We start from the raw sequence: 21,965 nt of genomic DNA on the forward strand, positions 1-21,965 counted from the left end.
CAGCAGATATACACAACCCCACAGCCCCCCCCCCCCCCCCCCCCAAAAATGAGGATCATGTGAAAAATCAATTTCAAGACTTTAAAACACAAGCTGAAACTTGATGGAGACTTTGATATTATTTTAAAAAGGCACTACTATTTCCTCCCTGACCTTATTAGGCAGTAGCTGTACCAAGCCTTCCACCACAGGGATGAGGGCTGCGGCTGCCACGGCCCTGACGTCATCATCTAGGTCCTGTAGGCCTACAGTGATGGCAGGGAGCACCCGGGGCAGTAAGGTGGAGATCAGGTCCTGAGACACAAAAGTAAAGTACATAGATGTATGAGTTCAGAAGGAATAGCCTTACAAGGAGCAGGTATGGTTCTAGACCATAATAGAAAACCATTTGCCCAAACACATATGCTCCCACCCCCACAATTGACATTCATAACCATATGGCGCTCAAAATGGAATACATTGTAGAACCCTGCTACGCTTATTCAACAGCTCGTCACACACACAAAACGAGAGGTACCTGTCGGACAGCCAGGGCGTACTTGATCCCGAGCAGGCCTCCATGACGGACCTCCCACTGGTCTTCTTTTAGGAGCTTCAGCAGGACGTCTACCGTCATGGAAACGCCAGTTTCGTTCATGTGGCGAAGGGCCACGCCGAGTGTCTGAGCGCACGTCTCCCTGACAGGGGCCACCACCTGGCAAAGGGAGAGAGGGAGGTCCAGGAGAGACAAAAAGAAAGCTAAATTCAATTGCATGAATTTAGCTGGTTGACTAATTACACTCCGCAGTTTGCAGATACATCTGGATGATGTCGGTCTAGTGAGCCGGTCAGCCACCATCAGTAGGACATAGAACACCGTTTAAGCACATGTTCGTTACACTGCACACCAATGAAACCCAACACGAGGTCAATTTAGTGATGAGTTCCTCCTCTCAGGTTGAGCTTGCACACATTGACTAAATACCAGACGGTTTTTCACCGAGCAAAGGATCAAATTCCTGCAGAAATATTTACACTTATAAACACGACCACCTAAATGCAATGTCCCTAAATCTACTCAGCTCCCCTTTATGGTCATTATCAAGGCTGTAGGTTGTGTTGTTGTATTGCTATATACTGGAGACGTTTGCTTGTTTCACAAGGAAATGTTTCCCCGAGTCTCTTTTTAAAAAACACCTTTCTTCCTTTTCGTCATTTTTAAACCGACTGCTGTTTTACAGTGTTGACAGAGTGATGAGGTAAAGATATTACACTTTACACAAACGCCTCTTTACAGTAGGCAATAAATACCATGCATCAAACCAGTTGGCACACGTAACCGTTAGAATTACGATGCAAGTGTGAATGCCAAAAACCACTGCCTTCCACTAGTAGATTTAGCAGACACTAAAAAAAAAAAAAATAGAACTTCCAGTTCAGACATTTCTGTGAATTTGTCAGAATTAGCATATGAATTGTGATTTGTTACCCGTCCTCTCCTTTCCTACACTGCAGGTCTCATCTTGTGTCAGTAACTGTTTGCATCCTCAGACATTCTGTTCAGTTGACAAAACAAAAGACGACCAACCTCATCAGATACAAAGTCTCCAAAGCGATCCAGAGCGAAGACGCAGAGCAGCCGGATGACCAGGTCCTCTATCCACTCCTGATGCTGCCGCAACATCTACAGCAGAGCATCGGACAGTTTGCGTCACGTTTAATTCTCATGGACCAGTTGAAACAGACCCGAGGATGAAGTTAGACGTACCTGCTCTGCAGTGCTTCCCACCAGCTTCCCGCCCACAGCACCATGGGACTTGAGGATTTCTCTAAGACCTGTGCCTGCACCATGACGGATCTGTAAACAACCACACGATCCAATTTGAACTTGTTTACATGCATTTTGCACTGGTCACCTATTACTCAGCCCACAATCTCGTGTACAACTACAATTTAAAAACGCGCTTTGTTTTTACCTCCCATGACGGATTGAAGAGGTCATTGCAGAGCTCTTCACTGAAGCTCTCCAGAGGCCACTCTTGTATCTAAAAAGACAAAGCAACGAGACATCAGTTACAGGATCAGGGCTCGACATCAGTGAGTTGTGGAATTGTTTTGGATTCCTTACCTCCTCTGAAGGACTGGAGTCGTCTGGAACGTTGTCTATCAAGACTTTGTTCTCAGTTGCCGGTTGGTCAATGACAACATTGGTGGTTTTTCTTCGCTTCTCTTCAGGTTCCCCCTCAAAGCTGTCGTTACTTAAAGAGAGGAGAGATCAAAGAGAATCATGTCATCATTAGACGCAATCAAACTTTACATAATAATAATAATAAAAAAAAAATAAATAAAAAAAAGTCTGAAACTGGATGGGTCCAAAATAAAAATCTTAGGCAAGTTGATCCTTTATACACATTTGTTTGTATATGAAGGAAAAAAAGCCCCTTCAATATGTATCATGTTGTTAAAGAGCCAGTGTTTGATAAACCGGAATTGTTTCAGGTACACAGCATGCATCATGTTACCTCTTTTCATTTGGCTCCACGTCTCTGGATCTTTGTTTGGCCACTAGCTTGGCCATCCTCTTAGCCTTGTTCTTCTGACGACTGCTCATGCCTGGCCGGAACTCAGAGTCAATCAAGTCAGCGGCCTGAATGGGCTGAAGAGGAAACCGGCGGAGGCGATTTATTCATTTTAAGGTTGAACTCAACACGCATGACGCACCACAATGTAGACGAGATTACTGAACGACTCATTTGATGAATTCATTCTGTGGCTCAAAGCACCACAAATCTTCAAGTGGTGCATCACTTTAGTAAGTAAATCTAACCTCCGACTAACTGCAGTCTCCCTCTCCGTTCATGCACAAGTCCTATTCATTATTTCATACTGTATAAAGTACCAAGTCCTCGAGTCTATACTGCCAGTTCAAGTGCAGCTGCCAATTATTATTAGTGGTATGTTTGACATCTTACATGTGGATCAAGGAGAAATATAAAAAAGTGAATTATCATATTGTATAACCACACTGAAATACTGACACCCTTTACCTCATCTTCTTCCAACTTAGCCAGCTACAGCCGGCCATGGCGTACAGCCTGAGTATCTCACTACAGGGCAACATTCACCTGCTGGCAGAAGCAGTGAAAACAGATGCCCATTTCCTGCCTCACCTTTCTGATTATACTCACCCATTTCTTAAACTTAATAGCCCATCCAAGACTACAGCTGGCAGTAAGGGACACAAACCCAAAGGGACACAAATTGCATACTCGTGGGTCTGCTGAATCGAAGGTAACGGGTTACAATGAGACCCACCACGTGGTTGCGGGAGCTGGATCCAGCTGTGCCTTTGCTTCCGTGGGCTGTGAGCCCACTGGGTGGGCAGCTGTCGTCCAGGTCCTCGTCGTTGAACAGCTCCTCGGTGTCCATGCCAATGGCGGCGCCCATGTCCAGACCCAGCTTCTTCTGGAGGAGCTTTCTCTGGCGGGCCAGACGCTCCTTAGGGTCCATCTCGGCTGAGAAAAAAAAAATAAATGATGACAGGACATCAGGTTAAAACTCTAGAGCCTGAAGAACAAGTACATTGTAGCTGTGGGAGGAATAGTGATTATCTGTATGTGAACATGCGGGAGCTAAATGCAGCTAGGAGGCAAACACGATTAATGCTGGGGCCACAAATAAACACAGGAACAGCGTCATAAACGGCTCCTGAAAAGGCACTTTTTTTTTTTACACAATTGCCTGTGAAACAATTTGATCAACTAATCAATTTGTTAATTTAATCATCTTTATCGAGTTTCTCTGCAAAGACTCACACAAAAGCACCACTTTTAATATTATGTTTAGCAGAGACGTGCTTTGAAAAAAGTCATTCAGTATGAAAAAGCACAACAAAAAGGAGAAATCAATTAAAGAAATCCAAGACCAAAACCACCGATTAGTCGACTAAGAGGGGAAAGCCCTGTAAAAGATGAGGATGAGCAGCTTCCCCTATTCAAATTAAATGAAAATTCACGGCTAAGGAGCCCAGTTTATTGTGTGGTATTTATGTCAGAATCAACCTCAGTTAATAACCATTTTTCACAACACTAAAGTGTGGGATTCATGGGATAGGGAGTAAATGTGGTGAAAAAGTTTGTTTAGCAAACAAAAAAGTCAAGTCAGAATCCCTTTTCCTCGAGTCAAAACAAGCAGCTTGGACAGTACGGACGCAAAATATTCCAATGAGCTCAAATTCAAAGCTGCCCAGTGGTCTGTGCCCCACAAAGAATAATCAAGAACTAAATATTCACGGCTCAAACGAGTCACTTTCCACAGGTCACAATGCATGTTAATTGAGAGCGTTAACAGCGTGGAGGTTATTGCAACCAGAACAAAAAAGAACTACTACAAACCAGTTTTGTCATCCTGCAGCTCGAACTCGGCCCCTGCGGATCCCAGCAGAGAGGCCCCGTGTTTGAGAAGCCGGGAGATGTCAAAGTGGTAGAAAGTCAAGCGGTCACAAGCGGAGTCCTCTGGAGACAAGTCTTCACTGGACTCTACAGGAAAGAACCAGAGGAGTCTCAGAACAGCACACGTGACCCTCTAACTACGTATTGAATCAGAGATCGTGTCTGTACTAATGCCTGCATTTAAGAGCAAGTGTGTTATTTCTACCAAACATAACTGCAATTTTTTTTTTTTTTTTTTTTTTTTATTATTGTGTACACAATGGACGAATCTGAAAATGGAGGCCGTACAATGTCGAGGGGTCATATAAAAAAAAAAAAGAAAAAAATAACTCAATGTTATTGTTAATGTTAAGAAGCAGAATTGTTACAAAGCTGTCTTTCTGATGCGCTCTGTGAGGACAGTTGGTAGAAGGGAGGATACAGCAGGTGACAAAAGGTCCCTTGCTGGAATCAAACCGGAGACGTTGCGGCTAATGCGCTGTAACGTTGCGGTTAGTTACACTGAATGGTAATAAGTGAGGGTTTAACCTGCTGGGACAAAGTAGACTAACTGGGCTCCGTCTAGCCAAAAGGAGCATTCTTTAATCATTACATCACTTTATTGCTTATCAAACAAAAGAGGAGAAGGCATTGACCAGTTTCCTGATGTTTTGGTGTCTATGTGAACTTGTTTTTTTTTTAAAAACACAGTGATCTATTAGTTTGGGACTATGTTTGACATAATAATGTAAGATTATGCTATAGCTGCTAGTGTGAGGACCCACTGTAGAGGGCATCTTAACTAACAGAGGGCAGTATGTGTTTGAACAGCAAATCTTGCACGTATCAGTTAGCCCTGGAGCCAAATTGGCTGAGTCTTCAAATATGTTCTTGCCGCCAAGTTCACTGTAACATCTCTTTCACTGGCAGGAACAAAAAAAAAAAAAAAAAAAAGCACACACATTAACTGGAAATTGTGTTGCATTTGGCACATAACCTTCCGCTTACAGGGATGGTTTGATTTATTTGATGTGGGTTTGCCAATATCCATTTAAGTAAACGCTATACAGTATTTAGAATATTTTCCCCATTTTATCTTGCCTTTAAGAAGCCCTTTATGATGGGGAACCTAACTGAAACTTCTTCAAAGCCACAAGACAATATAGACAAGTTTCACTTGCAGTTCAGTTCCACTTCAGAAATATCACCTTCACTTAAACTGAAATAGGTTAGTGAAATAGGCCTTTTTAGATGTCTTGCGCCCCCATCCACAGCAGTGCATTGCTTTGCTCCAGTCTCCATTCTGGGGGTGCACCTATACCCAAGTACCTCACACAAACCCACTTCAAACAACCTGAACTATCGCTTCAGTGTCGCTCAAATGTGACAGAAAACACTCACCTTCTTTAGGCTTGGGTGTCGGGTCCCAGTCAGGAATATTCTTTACAATGGCCTCTACAGCTTGGCCTGCTGCTATTCGAGTGTCCCAATTGGGACTCCTTAGGTAGGCCAAGACCTGGTAATTGACAGAAAATACATTTAGGCTGCTACATGTACAACTTAAATTAAAAGTGCAAAGAGAAGGAAAGACAAGTGTGCCCTTGCTGTTTTTGTCATGACGTTTGGTTTGTTACAGTTTCAAGGTGAGAGTAACGTACAAAAAAAAATTAAATCCAGGTGCTACCATGGCACATCCAGCTCAGCAGGAATCACACTGTTGGACATTATCAAGATTCCACAGATTTCACTGCATGGACAGTCCAATACACCCAGGTTTACATTATCTTTTGGAGGCTCATGACCGACAGTCTAGACTGAGCTATCAAACGCACCTTTGACAGGAGGTTATTGAGTTCATGTGGGTGGAGTTTGACCACTTCTCCAAGCTGCTGGGCTGCTGCTTTCCTGGTTACTGGCGTTGTCCCGGTGTCAAGCAAGATAAACAAACGATCGAGTCTAAAGACAGGTGACAAAAAAAACAAACAAGGTCCCATTATGGAAACATTAGAGATATTATCATGCATAACGTGTAGCATTGAACAAACACACTGGTTCCTCTTCTCTAATTTTTGGTACTCTAATGTGAAAAGACCACTTCAAAGGTTTGAACACAATGATAGGACCAGAATATTTGATCTAAATCTGTCTGTTGTACATTGATATGACCTTTCCCCCCCATTCCAGTCTAATTATATATATATATATATATATATATAAATTATAATATATAATATAAAAAATGTATTATATAATTCCATATGTCAAATGCTCTCACTGTAACACTGACATTTATTTGTATGGATAAAATCATTATGTATTATCAATTGATTGGCTATATCGATATATCAATATCCTGATATGAGACTAGACATTGTCTTGGATTTTTTTTTATGTCGTTATCTGGCATTTTTTCCAGGTTTTGAAAAAGCTGCATTACGGTAAAATGATGTAATTATCTGAACTAACCAGGTTGTTCTATTATTTGCCTTCACCCACTTAGTCATCATATCCACATTACTTTTGATTAATCATCAAAAAAATCTGTGTCTAAATATTATGTAAAAGCACTAATATCAAGAGGTCAACAATATTGTGATATTTGATTTTTCCCATAATGCCCAGCCCTAGTGTGTCTTAGCACCAAGGTAACCCATCTAATGAACCTGGTCTTCCACTGAGGTCATTAGCAGTCTATTAATAAAACGTGAAGTGGATTAGAGATGTATTCCACTAATACTTGGGCTGAACTACAGAGGAGTCCGCTTTGCTGTGCAAAAGAGGCCCATTGACACCATGTGGAATTGTCACAACAATCACTGCGGAATACACCAGCTAAGTAAACATAAAAACAATGTTAAGAGAAGTAGCCTATTCTCTAACGTGTTTTCAAAGAGTAACCAAACTTTAGCGTAGATGACAGGCTGCACTTTGACGTGCCTGTTTGTTTAAATGCGAGACTTCACAGCGTCCCTGTTCTAGTTACCCTCATCAATACAAGTAAACTCTACAGGTAGCCAATAGTGCTGTCTCGTGTTTGTAAACTGACCTTCTTATCCTAACTTCACAATTCGTTATAACGTTATAACGGACTCCGTTTGTTAAGTAAAGAGCATCAGCCGAGCACTAAATTGTGAATTTTTTCCCCCGTTAACAGACATTTCGCACCTGCAGTAAACATGAGTCCTAATTGAGTTAACTATGTGCTCGGCCTGCGAACGTGTGCTACGAATAGAGACTACAATTGTACACTGTAGCGTTACTCTGCGTTAGCATGCCGGCTAAATTTAGTCGGCCGCCGCCAGGCCATCCTTTGCCAATATCAAAAAGCTAACAGATATTAGCAGGTTAGCTCGCTAGCGTTAATTGGTTTGGAAATTTGAACAGATAAAACAAGAGTGAACATAGGCAGCCACTCTTACCTTGATACAGCCATGGTCACTTATTGTATGGCCTTCTTACGCCCCGCATTCAACAGGCAACCAGTGATTTGAGAAGTGTTCCTCTCTGCTGTTTAACAGTTCCAATGCGGCGGACAACAGCAGCTAGATGAAGTCATTAGCTAGTTAGCAGCTGCCGCTAGCTAGCCGAGGCCCAGGCTGTGTGCTTGTGACCAGCCCGACTCTGTCTACCGAACGGAGGGAGTTCACCACCGATTCATGGCTACAAAGTTGTCCCGCTTGTATCTTCGGTATCTTCTCCCACGAAATATCGCTGAATACCATTCGCATATCAATCTATAGCTGACGTTACCCCTCAGAACTCTTCGCGGATAAATATTTCAACCTATTAAGGTATAAAGAGTTATTTTGAAGCACGCTGAGGGCGACCCAGAAGACTGTTTTTATATGAGGAGCCATCTTCCATTTATTCCTTCCTCCACAGCAGGCGGAGGCTGATTGGCTAGAAGCATCTCGGAGAGCCAATCAAAATGCACGTTAAAAGAGAAAGCGAATGGGAAGAAAAAAAATCGGAAAGAGATAGTTCGGAATAATGTTAGATACATTGTAGCATCCTACGTGTCTCTAGTTCATCTAAAACACAACAGAAACGCACTAACTTATTGGTGTTGTGATTTTATACGCTCAATCCGCCTGTATGCATGCTAGATATCTTCCAATTGCCCTTAACTGGATTTGCTTCTATAAATCCAATCAAATTATCTTAGTTTGACTTTGTTACACTTATTCTAAAGTGGGCATGCATTTTCACTATATTTAATTGTATTTGCTGACGTTACTTCCAGTTAAAGTTGTCAATGATTCCTGAGCTGACCATGGTCCTGAAAAGCCAATGGTTAACCTTGTCAGTTTCAAACAGAGGAACGTTTGCCGCAGCTCTGACTTAAGAATAGGAAAGAATAATGTATAATTAATTAATGATATGTCTAATGAATAATTTGGCAAAAAGTGGCATTCAGCAAAGGCTAATCATGCTTAGTGTTTCAGAGAAGTTCACTATTGCTTTCAGTTGTCATTAAGTTGGGAAAATATGCAGACAATTCAGTGGACTGATGGCATCTCATGATAGAAGTATTTGCAATATTTAAATGACATGTATTTCATTGTACTAGCACTATGACAATGCGTCTGTCAGTGCACCTACCAGACACGATCACACACAGCTTGCATACGCACACTGTACAAATGTATTTTACTAGTTTATCAGATCTTATATACTTCCTCTAATACCTCTCACATTTTCCTTTTAGCATGACTAACCCATATGCCTGTGTCACTGCAGATATGCAATATATCCATTATTTAGATGACACAAAATTGCATTTGAATGTATTTGAAAAACAGAACAAAAACAACACACATCCTCTGAACTGTGATCTTAACACATTTTATAGAATACTGTTGTCTCAAGTTTTAGCGGATGTTGTTTGTGCTGCTTATCTCTTGATAAAATCACCAGAGTTTATCAAGCCCCTGTCATCATCACAGCAGTATAATGCAGCACAATGTTCGACACAGACTGGAGCACACAATACACACTATGAGGAGTTTGATGCACAAGCACTTTGTGTCCAGAGTTGCTGTGTGTATGAGTTGTTTTATCTTATAGTTGAAATCTTAAAATACAATGCAAGACAGAAATGGAAAAGACAGCTTGACTTCATGGGTGACCTTCCACAGTCTGACCTCATAATGTTTCACGATCTTTTACATCAGAAGACTTTTATGCCACAGCCTTTATTTATTTATCATAAGCATACCGCAGGAGAAGTCCTATTGGTCTACAATACATGTGATGATTGAATATAACATACAAGTACAGTGTGACCTGTTTGATTTGAAGGTTTAGCTCTTCTCTTTCAAAAATATGACTGAAATAAATTGAAAAACCACAACTGCCTGCGTGTTCTTAAAGCATTGTCATAGAAACCAGGATGAGAACTCTTGAAAAAAACTGCAAAATGCCCAAAATTACATTCTTGATATTGATAGAAAAAGCAAACAATCTGAGGCGGTTACATGCAGGAGATTGCTGCATGCATGTGATCAACTCCATATTCTACAGTGGACAAACGGCAAAAGAGAGCCTTAAAGAAAAGGGCAGGTTGTGAGATGACAGAGTTTTGTATAATGTCTTGCACATCGCATAAAGTGGCTGCATAGGATTTGAATCACAAATGACTTCATCACACAATGAGCATCCTGTCTGTTTTCAGAATTTTGGTTATGAAACATTGTTATGTAATGTCTAAAATAAGCACAGGGCAGTGCAGTGTGGAGTGTGTTCCCGTTTAGATTACAGTAAATCCTGTTTTATCTCTGCAAAGAATTGAGTCTAAACAGGTTACAATGCACAATGGAAGTGATTTTAACTGTATTGTATTCTTACATGATTTATATGCTTTTTAGAAAAAATGTAAACAGACGTGATTAACCTTAAGGGAAAGTGAAACATGATCATTTAAAGGGAGGCTTGTTAGGAGGACTTTACTTATTTCAGCCATTTTCTGACAATTAAAAAGACCAACCATATATTGAATACATATGTTCCATATAGACTACAGTATTAAGATGTATAGCAGCTGGACTTATTGTGACCTACTACTCTGCTTCCAGAGCAAATGTTTGTTCAGTACACCACACCATTAAAGTATTGGAGAAAATGAGATCAGGTGCCACTGATGGCTCGGAGCACAAGCTACATCGCTTTTACACTGAACACATTTATTTGAGGACCGGCAATGATGTAATTGTATTCCAAGCTGAACTGTGTTTCACCCTCTGATGTCAGTAAATAGGAAAGAAAAACATGTTTAAAAATAGACACGTGTTCAGAATCCAAATTTGTGGAAATGAAACACGATATTAAGTTGCTGAGTTCTACTCTGACCACTAAGTGTTTTAGCTACAGCACATTTTCAACAGGAATACATACAGTGAAGTGGAATAAAAGCGAAACAGACAGGTATTTATGAAATATATGACTGAGAGCTGATCATAAAACATACCGACGCATGTCATATGAAATCTGCAATCATCACCACGGACCCAAATAGCATGCATTGTGTGACATATCAGGCCTACTCATGTCCTTTGAATGTACTGCCGAGATCTCAATGACATATCCAGGCTGGCTCGCGTCTGTACCATCTGTCTTCTGATCAGAGTGAAGGCAAACAGATCATCCAAACTGAATAGGGAACAAAAGGCGAGGTGCTTGTAATAATGCAATGACAGACAATACATTTTCAGAACTTTGAATGCAATCTTTCATTTGAATGCATCTAATGGGCTTATTCATCCTCTTTCTGAAGGTGGACAATGTCATTTTTATGAGGCGCTTCTTTGTGTGTAATGAGCTCATGAATCTGGAGGAGAAAGATTCACTCACTAAAATGTGAGTGCAGTTCTTTTTTTGAAAGCAAACTTTAAAAAAAACAAGCTGCATTTAGAACATTTCTTATACGAGTCATATCATTATAAAAAATAAGAACAATGATGAGATAACATTCTGTACTGATGAGTTGCATTTTGTCTTAAATTATTTCACAATGGTTTCCTTATTTTAAAAAAACACTTTGGCCTCCATAGGTGAGTGAGCCTGAGTATGTGTCTTAATTGACTTGCTTCTCATTGGCGATTGTTAAGTAGGGAGCTATCAAATTATATATTTATAAATATTTGTATATTATAAATATTTTGTGTAACTTGCATGAAAGTCCGTTCACAGAAAGCGAACTATTGGGCTACATGATAAACACGCACATTGTTTGCGTAATGGTTCTCGATGTGGTGTGAACGCAGGCATTCGTTTCAGTCAGAGAGGCGTACATATTTTCGTCACAGTCATATTTTAAATGATCCTTCTCGTGAAAAGTGTGCTATCGGCTCTGGCAACGTGGGACACGGCAACACACCAAAGTGTGCCCCGGAGCGGCCCTCACACCGGTCTCCTCGTGTTATTGTCTTCAGAGACACAGAGAAACGGGAGCTTTCGCCTGCATGCCCCGAAGGAGCGGTTCGACTTCACAGTCCAAGAACAGCTTGACAAGTGAGGCTGCTTTCACTGAACACAGCCCAGTCTGAGATATAAAACACAAAAGCTTTTTTTATCTACTTTACTACCTCACTTTTAACCAATGACATACCAGATTTAGTCAAAACCAGTTCGATAATATTCCAGCGTTGCACATCAAAGAGTTATTTAGTGTTGGTAGTTCTGCTGTTTCGACATGATGAGTAATCCCCTGAGCACTATAGCTCTATTCTGTTTTAAGCATGCTTTTGTCTAACACCTAAAGAGACAAGGCCTTGATTCCGATGATCTGAATGATGACAGGCCTCTGACCAAATTGTCTTTTCGGTTAGGGCTAGCTTCCTTCCGTATATAACCTAAACCGATTTCCTGCAAGTCACAGACTCACTTTGCTAACGACTAGTACGAGCAGTTAAGGAGTAACGTTATGAAGTGTAGAGAGCCAGAGTAAATCTATAAAATGTTTCCTTCATCCGTAGGAGAGCATATTGCTATTGCCAGAAGAGTAACACATTTTGTCCGACTCATTTTCTTTATCCAGCATAGCATTGATAGCTAGCTAATTCCACCATGCTTTAATGCTACACTGGTTCTCCTCTTTACATATATCGTCATGTGACTCATGCATGATGTCCCACAATATTTTAGGCCCCTTTCTGTTTTGAAGTAGATGTTCATCCAAGACCACAACATTGAACAAAATAATGTCCCCTAGTTGCTATATGCTGAGGTTACACCGCTCTATTCTCATGGCCTGTCTATGGACAGAATGCAAGGAAAGGTTGAACATAAATCTGCAAAAGTCCATTTAAAAGTGTGTTTGAATGGGATGAATGGGATTTAGAATGCCTTTAGTGTGCTTATTATTTTGACTAATAAAAGGCAACTTTGCTGCACATCACTTTTGCTCTCTGGGATGTGAAAACTTTGAAGCTCAATACCTCAAAGCCACTCCGACTGCAGATGGAACACCATTCCAACGTCGCAGCGATAATAGGCTGAATTTACGGTGTAAAATAGTGCCGTCATCAAGACAAAATTCATGGAGTTTGGATGAAACACAAGCTCCTGTCAGTGTGACAAAGTATATTATCAACATTTCTATTTCTATTTCTATTTAGTTTTATGGATAGACTGGATGTTTAATAGTGACAAGTTCACTGAAAAGTCATGCTCCACTTCAGACAGCCTGCTGTGCTTACGGCTGATCGATGGCACAAGTTCTCTCCAAGGTCACCCCGATTCATCAGAGAATCATATCGCACTGTTTATTACGTTCATAAATGTGCATTCTGAATATGAAAACACAATTCAAAAAAAAATGCTTTTAGCATTGGTGGAGTAGCAGATGGACAGGTGGGCGGATGGCTTCTTTCAGATGAAACATTTTAAGAACCACAGAAAAGTATTTTTAAGTCACTTTCACTGCTTTTCTCCTGAAGTTTGTTGACTCAACCCATGCTGCCTGTTGGGAAGGCTTCAATCCCTCCATCCTTGTTCACTGTGGTTTTCCTGCATCATAATAAATGCTTTGGCATAGTTATCAATCTTGGTCCACCTACTGGTTTGGCAACTAAACTGACTCCTGCAGCAAGCGGACGCCGTGGATTTGTCTCAACAGCCAGAGGACTTTGGTCCTCACCACCAGGTTCATCAGTCTGCTTCCTCCTCCACAGGAAGCTCGGCAGCGAATCACTCCAGAGCGGAAATACTATTTCAGTGGCTCTGCCGCACCGTGACGTGTGCAGGAATCAGTAGTTCATCAGAGGTTTTGCATTTCCGTCAGACCCGACCACATACCTTTACAGCAGGAACTGACTTTAATTAGAAACTATCAAGAGACTATCAATTTAAGGGGTTTCTTTCAAAGCACAGCGGAGGAGAAACAAATGAACGTGCATGTTATGTAACTTAATAGAGACTGGCTTTGTGTCTGATTCCAAACATTTTTTCCTTTTCCTCTGATGTCCAGGGAGAGTGGAGGCACGGGGTTCACCTCATGAGGCACACAGTGTTAATGCACTAGAATGAACATTTAGCTCATTCCTTTTGTAAGTGCAGAGCCTAGAACACAAGAATGAGATTGGGTGGCACCTCTGCATCATAGCCTTTTATCACCAGATCTAGGACAAGTGTTGAAATACACATTTCTGAGACAGCACCACATGGAGGAATATAACAAGAGCTATGAAGCCAGAGAGACGGACATAAATGTGGCAAACACTGCCCTCTGCAGACTGCAGATCGCCATGTCAACAGACAGAAACTATTAATGGCAGTATATGCCGTTTTTCTTTTTCCCTTTTCAGTCGTCATTTATGATGCATTGCTTTAGCGGTTTGAGGACATTTGGTGTCTTTATTGGATAGCCAACAGTGGAAATAACAGGAAATTAGGGGGGGGGGAGAGAGAGAGAGATGGGGGATGACACCGGGGACGTTGCAGACCGTGGGTCAGCCCTCAGGCAACCTTACTCTCACTATTTTACACCACATACAGCTGGTCTGGATATTACATGTTATTTTTTATTATTAACTGGCTGCTGTTGCCACTGGTTCCAACACATGACCTAAAATGACATGTATACAAAAACACCTGCAGCATTTGACACGGATTTTTCAAATCTTCTGACAAGCAACCTGGAGACTGATGCTAGATATACAATCAGGCCGGGGGCCACTTTATTAGACACACCTATACAATCTAATACATCTATTTTTACATCAGTAAAAGTGGTGTTGTACTGGACTACATTTTATTGAGGTGTTATATATTATTGGTCCTCTCCATGTACATGCATGAGGGCAGAATATAAGAAAAACAGGTGATGTTTATTATGCAATATGTCAAATTCTAAATATGCAGGAGTCTATCTTGCTTCATGGGCGGGTTCTCGTGTCGTTCCTGTTGAAGAAACTCTGGCATGTCATGTTTGTTCGTCTCAGAATTTCAAAAGAGATCATTTCTAGGCGGTATCAAAGAAGTCAACAGGACACAAATCTCAGTTCAACCAACACAGATTTGTATTTTATTTAAAACTATCATCATTCAAGTGCACAGCACTGACTGAAATCCTCCGTGTCCAGAAGAGCAACAGTTTTCTCCGCAAACAAATCGTGACATCTAGAGGAGAATTTTTTATTTTCTCAGTTTTGCAAACGACACTCATCACAAAAAAAAAAAAAAAAAAAAAAAAAAAAAAAAAAAAAAAAAAAAAAAAGGAAAAGTTCGAGGTACATAACACCTACACAAACTGTGCTCTCCAATCTCAACCACAAACCAACACAAGTCCCTTTTTTGTAACTGGCCTTAAACTTAAAGGGTAAAGGCATGAGGTATTTCGTACATTCAATACTCTTGAGGTAATTTGGCTCAAATAAATACAAGACTTTTGGTCTGTAGCTAAATTATAATTTGACACTAGTGGGTGCAGTGGTGCAAACTCTGCCTCTAGCCCACCTCGCGACAACATTCACACCCGACATCTCAAACAAACAGAAATCTTAATGCAGGCTCTATGCAGAACGTCACTGCAGAGCACCCGTATTGCACGTTACGCACACCTTGTGGTTCAAAGTGCTGTAATAATCTCATCAAGTCTCTCCAAATTAAAAACACTTATTTCTCCTTCAATGCGTTCCATCGTGTTCAAGAGAAACAGATCACCATCTCTTATGTCTTCCTACCGCCAAAAAAAAGGAATAAATAAAATAAAAAAAGGACCACATCCTGAAAAAGCCCATCATCTGTCGAAGCACGGGGCAGCGCAGGTGTAGTGCATGCTGACTTGGTAGGCCCTGTTGGGAATGCTGGACTTTGGATCCTGCGAGGCGCCAACGGCCTGCGCGTTGCCGTTGGGAGCCTGCAGGCTGAGGTAGGAGGCAGGCCGGTGGTTCGGGGCCAGGGCCGGCTGCGGCGGGGCCTGCTGGGGGTACTGCAAGCTGTGCCGGTGCAGGTACTGTGTCACGGTAGCTGTCTGGCCTGAACCATGGTACACCGCCTGGCCCTGCTGCTGCTGCTGGCCGGGCTGCTGGCACTTCTGCTTGTTGGCCTCTTTGACGTCACCATCATGTGCACTAGAAAAATAAAGAAAAAAAAGGAACAAAGGCGATTAGTGAAAAGACCCAGCACCGTGAGGTGAGCACTAACGTGTTGAATGCGGAGCGTGAAATGTGTGAGCTCCTATTGTTCTCATGTAATGTGGCAGAACTTGTCATCGGTATGCATCAGTTTTAGTTTTTTTTTAGTGGCTGAAATGAGCGTGTACGCAAATTCGGCGTCATCTGAGCCACGGACGGGGTTTACACACATGAGTAGTTTCTCGGCACATGGGACCAGGTTCTCCCACGTGTAGCTTGTGAGGTGCTGCAGTCGGGGCGGCCATGTTGGAGACAGGTGGAGGACCAGGCGGGAGGTGACCACGCACGCGGCGGACACCAGCGAGGGGGCAAAACACAAGAACATATGATCTGAGGGGAGGGAAAGAAAACAGCAATGCATCATCACATGCAGTACAAAGAAAACAAAAAAACTGTGCTGCAAAACAAGCCAAAACGTCATAATCGGTCAAAAAGGAGTTACGGCAGTCATTTAATTTAGTTTGTTTTATCATATGTAATATTATCATTCCATTAACATTTCTATGAAAAAAGCATATAAAATTTGCTGGCTGTTGAAGCTCCGTGTCACAGAAAGACAACCAACTAGACAGCTAAAAACAAGAGTGCTACTATATCAAAGGGAAAGCTAGCTAGTGAGATGGACACGGCTAGCCTTACCTAAAGCTACATTTATGGTTGTCAGTTATTGAAAAAAATATCAATTTTGATGAACCAACATGATTCAGTTTGTTTTCACACAACTAAGTAAATTCCTCATGAAAACCAACCATGAAAGAGAACAAAAAAAACTAGCTTAACTCATGCTAAGGCTAACAAGCATAGCAGAGTAGCTTTTGTTCCGACTCTCGTGGGATTGAAGTGATTTGTTGTGGTTAAGCTAACTTTAAGTCACTAATTTAAATGTATTAAATTGTAAATTAATTTCTTATAACGAACTATGAAGCGTAAACAATTTTTTTTTTTTTAAAGTCTGCATTTTCCATGGCACAGTGGGAAGGCTATCCAAGCAAATTAATGTCGGCCAGCCTGAAAACTTTAAACTCTTTTAATTCTGCCGTTTAATGTCCGTACAGTATGTAGGGAGATGTGAGTGAAGACAGTTAAATCAATGTCATTTCTATACATTCTCAAATCAAATGCAACTCACCTTGCAAGGAAACCTCCAGGAAGTAATCGGCATACTTGGCCATGTATAGTTTGGTCTTCTCCAGGCAGGTCATCGGCCAGCCGTCATGGAGGTCTCCCTCGTGGACGGCGATAGAGAGGTAGTATTCTATGAAGTGAGCTGCTGTGGGGAGGTACAGGTTCCACTGGAAGGATTCCAGCAGGAGCAGCTCCATGTGAAGTAAACCCTGCTTGGTCAGCACCAGGTTCATGGAGCTCATGCAGCCCAGGCTGTTCAGGGTCTCCAGCTTGGGCACCCGGTCCTCCCTTTCCTCAAATTTACCTGCAGCGAAGAAGAGTTGCGAAAAGAACATCACACACCGTGCATGCAGGGACCAGAAAACATGTCACGTGTGTGTTCGAGTGTGATCTTACTGGCCAGAAGAAGACACGAGAGTGAGACCATGTGAAGCTGCTGCACCGTAACATCGTAGCGGTCCATGAAGAGGTCCAGCAGGTAGACGCCCAGGTGTCTGGCTGCTGGACACAGCCGGAAGTGGTTGCTGACGATGGCTATGAGGTCTGCAAAGTACCGTCTCAGGTTGAGCTGAGGGGACTGGCCTTTGTAGGATGGCAACTTGAGCTCCTGTTGGACAACATATCAGACTTGACCGTCACTAGATTTTGGTTTGACCCTGCGATAACACCATGTATACACATCCAACATGCAAAAACATACTCAATGTACACACTGGAGACACTTGGTATGGGCCAATATCAACTCCTCGCAGATATAATGTACATGTTGGCTGGTGAGCAACAGGACAATTCAGTGTCTTCACTACATAGTTTTGTCCACCACATAGCAAAGACAAGATTTTTTTTACATTTGCACAGGGGCGTTTCTAGGATTCAAAGAAAGGGGGGGCTTAGCCCCAAGGGGAGTGGCATGTTTGCCTGCAATTTTTTTTGGGGCCCATTTGGGGCCGTGGATATCCATTGTTTCAGACAGTTCATAGATTGGTTCAATCAGAAGGAGTGTGATTTTGCTCTATAGTTTTGCTTGCATTCAGTATATGACAACACAAGAGACAGAATTTCAGGGGCATCGTGAAATTTGACAACACAAATATGAACTTTTCTCAAATAAAGAGAGAAATAATTTTCCTGCTTGTAAAGGAAACACAGATAAACTAGCTTTCATATCCGCGTCACTCCCAAAACCTAATTCTTAAAGGGACCGCACACAATGGATGGAGAATGGACCTGACAGTGTCAACTTTATATTGTTAAGTATGATGATAGGCTGTTGGATTGTAATTTGAAGGGGGAGAAAACATACAAACCAGAACGCATGCACATATGTAGCATGTTAGAGTTATAAATAACTTGTCCATGTGAGAAACAATAGTTTAATTTAATGACGTCACCAAAAAAAAAAAAATATATATATTTTTTTAAAATCCAATAATGCCAAATTATTTGGGGGGGCTGAAGAACATTTTAGGAGGGCTTCAGCCCCCCTAAAATAGGCCTAACGACACCCCTGTATTTGCATAATCTTTTGCTGATGTTGGCATTACTTATTGTGGGCCCAATTTCTTTAATTATAAGAAGAAGAAAAAATAGATAAATAATAATAAGGGGATTCTTAAAAAAAAGTTTTGTTTTTATTTTACAAATGACAAATCTGATTTTTTTTCTGCCTAAAAAAAATAAAAGATATTCAATAGATCACAGATTCATGAGGGGGGTGGTATGTGCATACACAGACCAGTAAAGAAACAAGAACAAGATGATATGCACAAAATGTAGGCATGACACAAGAGAATTTAAAAAAAACACTTAAAAGTGACTTATTTCACTTGTTGCTACAACGTGTCTATCCTGGCAGCCATCACTGAAGTGTCCCACTCACTTTGTATCGGAGCGCCTGGTATATGTCTGCAGCGAGTTGTCCTTTCCACCATTGGTCCTCCAGCTCCATTTATCACAGTGCTTTGGAAACCTCTGGAAGGCAGAACACACGAGAGGCAATCGCTCAACTGAGACTTGAAGTGCACATGGGGACAAACAACAGCACGCAACAACCGTTCAAAGTTAGCGGATCGAAGTGGGCACCGGGGACCAACCCGCCGTCGTCGGTGGTGTTTTCATAAACTGTAAAATTAAAAACGGTTGATGGTGACGCTTCAAAAGTGGAGACTCACCCGATGAGCACATGTAGGGGATATTACCGGCAGTTTCACTGAAGTAAACTTCGATTCAAACTAGCCGGACATGCTTGCTCACAGTCATTGTTGTAGTCCGTCAGGCTGCGAGGCTCCGCACGAGTTCAGCAAACACCCCCTGCTGCGTTCGAGTGCTACCGGAAAAAAACTTCAAGTTGCGTGCGCAGGAACAACCGACGCGAAAGAAGCCGGGGAAAAAGCCGGACAGTGGTGTTGGCAAGTGGGGGAAAACAAAACGTAAAAAACAGATGTTTATGCTACAATGTCTGCTTCAAGACTACATTACTGTCATGTCTTCGTATGGTTCAAGCTTGTCTATGCCACACAATTACATTTGCCGTCGTACACGGTTCATTCATTGTTGAAATTATTTTCTCAGTTTTGGTAGAATGACATTTCGAATCAGAAAATCAGGTTATTTTTTTCTCCCAAAGGGAACTTTTACGGTAAGTACTACGTTTCCGATTAGCACTTGAAGGCATCGCCCTATCGCCAATATCCAATCAATTGGCCTGATGCAGCCAAAGGCCAATGAAGGGGAATTAGAATTGGCGAGGATACAGTTTTTTACAGCAAGATATTCACAACACGCCACATCAACACAACATACATAACAAAAAATGTGGCCAATAAAATTTCAAATTATTTATGAAAAACAGCAACAACAAAAAAATTCAACAATTCACTGGTAAGCCTACTTTTTGCACTGAAAGTTGAGTGTTGGGTTTGCACCATCTTGTTTGTGCAAAGTTTTGATGCGATACCGGCCGGATTTACAGTTGATCTTGCAATAAAGCTTTCAATAAAACTGTGAGAAATAAGACTGTTGTGTCCTTGTTGCAGAAGTCATTGTATCGTGGCAATGACTATTTAAGGGAAAAAAAATCTTAAATTGTAGAAAGGAGGGATTTACCACTTTTACATGCATCACTTGAAACCAATCTTATTTACTCCCATGGGGCCTCCATATGATGTATGGTTACATATTGTAGGATGTGATAACCCTGGTGAATGACAGTGACTAGGCACGATACATACCTATTATATAAATATGCATCTTGTTATATCTACATAATGATTATCCTAGAATAAACGGATGCAAGGTTTGGGTGTTAGGCTATAGATATCCTATTCGTTTTGAACTGATATCTCACTACAGTACATAACTGTCCCTGTTTGCCTCGCTCTCTTGCATAAGCCCCGAGGCACACTGAGCATCCCTCAGCTCTCTCTCTATCATGAAGTACAAAGTGAAAAAAAAAACAGTTTGGAAGGGACTGAAACTCGCAGAGCGCGAATCCACATGTGTTGTGTGCATTGAATGTAGGAAATATAGTGCAAATCTGAACAAAAGGAAAAAATAAAACACATGTCTGGGTCATCGAGTCCTTTTCGTGGTACAAATTCAAAATGGGTCAGTTTGCCCCAGCAGCGCTGCACAGTTCAATTTGACCCATATAGGTTGAAGCGACATCAATGTTACAATGGCTTCCCTGTCTTTCAAGGGCAAACAAACTGAATATAAAGGAAGTAAACACACCCTCTCTTTAATTCTGTAATGTTCTGTGGGGAGCATAACAGTGCAAAGACATCATACTGGTTCCATGTTGTGCTTAGATAATAACAAAAAGAGCAGTCCAGGGATTGGGGCTGCATGCAGTGGGGGGGTCTTAAGAGGATTGGTAATGCTGGCTGCTCGGTGGTAGAAGCAGCTCAGGTGGTGTGTAGTCTTGTCCTCAATGGGCCGGAAAAATGTCTCCCAGAGGAAACAAATGGCGCCCTGCGTGAAGGGAGCTGGTGGCCCGTCCTTTCTGTGCTTTTCTTCCCCCCGGTGTCACGCAGAGCCTCGGTGAAGGGTAGCCATTGACTTGCACAGAAATGCGAACAACCCACTGCTGTGCTTTCTCCATAAGAAAGCAGAGGGTGTTAAGTGGCGAGTCAGCTATTGATATTACACTGGAGCACTTCTGCCTGTGTGTCCTCCTCTGTGTTTTGCAGGGAACACAATCCATTTTACGTCTTAAATATTCTGGTCAGTTGTGTCGGTGACGCCAAAAGATTTAGAATGACTCACCCGGTTTCTTAATGTGAACCATTGTTTATTTTTCTTTTTTCTAGGGTGACACAAATGTTCATCTTTACCTTATCTTAGTGTTTTTTGGGAGGGCTCTGTTGCAAGTTGTTGGCAGCACAAAGGTCACTCATATAGAGTCTCACTTAAGATTTAATGACAAACCGACTGACAGTCCATATGCAGAGTCATTTCTGACAAAGTCAAGAAGTCACATGTGCAGGTGACCTTCCGGCCGTGTGAGCAGTACGGTCCAACGTAAAAAGTCAGTAAATACAAGATGACTTGCTTCCAACTGCATGAAATGACACATGAAAAAGAATCGCTACATGACTCTAAAACAGCTGGTTCTCAACCTTTTTGAGTTGCGACTCCCCTCAGACGGTGTTTGTGACCTCCCCAGCTTTGTTTAGTTTTAACTGCTAGGCGTTGTCCAATGTGCTCCAGGCACTGAGGATCTTTGATGCGTTACGTGAACTTTTCTCTCACTTCTGACCCGCCGGAAATCCCCTGTCAGAAGCTCATGTGCAATAAA

At 41.7% G+C, this 21,965-nt stretch overlaps 2 protein-coding genes across 2 annotated transcripts in view; both read right to left on the bottom strand.

Moving 5' to 3' along the window:
• The window catches only part of btaf1 (BTAF1 RNA polymerase II, B-TFIID transcription factor-associated), a 21,159-nt gene extending 12,882 nt beyond the window's left edge, over positions 1-8,277 (bottom strand). The window contains exons 1-12 of the mRNA XM_031877166.1: positions 7,829-8,277; positions 6,242-6,365; positions 5,811-5,925; positions 4,374-4,517; positions 3,295-3,494; positions 2,502-2,635; positions 2,108-2,237; positions 1,956-2,024; positions 1,748-1,837; positions 1,568-1,663; positions 518-694; positions 154-294 (exon numbers count right to left, since the gene is read on the bottom strand). Coding sequence (XP_031733026.1) covers positions 154-294; positions 518-694; positions 1,568-1,663; positions 1,748-1,837; positions 1,956-2,024; positions 2,108-2,237; positions 2,502-2,635; positions 3,295-3,494; positions 4,374-4,517; positions 5,811-5,925; positions 6,242-6,365; positions 7,829-7,842 — 1,434 coding nt within the window. The 5' untranslated portion in view covers positions 7,843-8,277. The remainder of the gene's footprint in view (positions 1-153; positions 295-517; positions 695-1,567; positions 1,664-1,747; positions 1,838-1,955; positions 2,025-2,107; positions 2,238-2,501; positions 2,636-3,294; positions 3,495-4,373; positions 4,518-5,810; positions 5,926-6,241; positions 6,366-7,828) is intronic.
• Positions 8,278-15,128: 6,851 nt separating this feature from the next.
• On the bottom strand, positions 15,129-19,444 carry ccnj (cyclin J). The gene is made up of 6 exons (XM_031839944.1): positions 19,339-19,444; positions 19,047-19,138; positions 17,564-17,774; positions 17,172-17,471; positions 16,213-16,372; positions 15,129-15,979 (listed from the first exon to the last, which is right to left on the bottom strand). Exons 2-6 carry the CDS (start codon positions 19,113-19,115, stop codon positions 15,646-15,648), a joined length of 1,074 nt encoding a protein of 357 aa, XP_031695804.1. The 5' UTR covers positions 19,116-19,138; positions 19,339-19,444; the 3' UTR covers positions 15,129-15,645.
• Between the last annotated feature and the right edge of the window lie 2,521 nt (positions 19,445-21,965).

Source organism: Anarrhichthys ocellatus, unplaced genomic scaffold, assembly GCF_004355925.1.
Source record: "Anarrhichthys ocellatus isolate YVR2014 unplaced genomic scaffold, GSC_Weel_1.0 scaffold3, whole genome shotgun sequence".
In the NCBI taxonomy this organism is placed as follows: Eukaryota; Metazoa; Chordata; class Actinopteri; order Perciformes; family Anarhichadidae; genus Anarrhichthys; species Anarrhichthys ocellatus.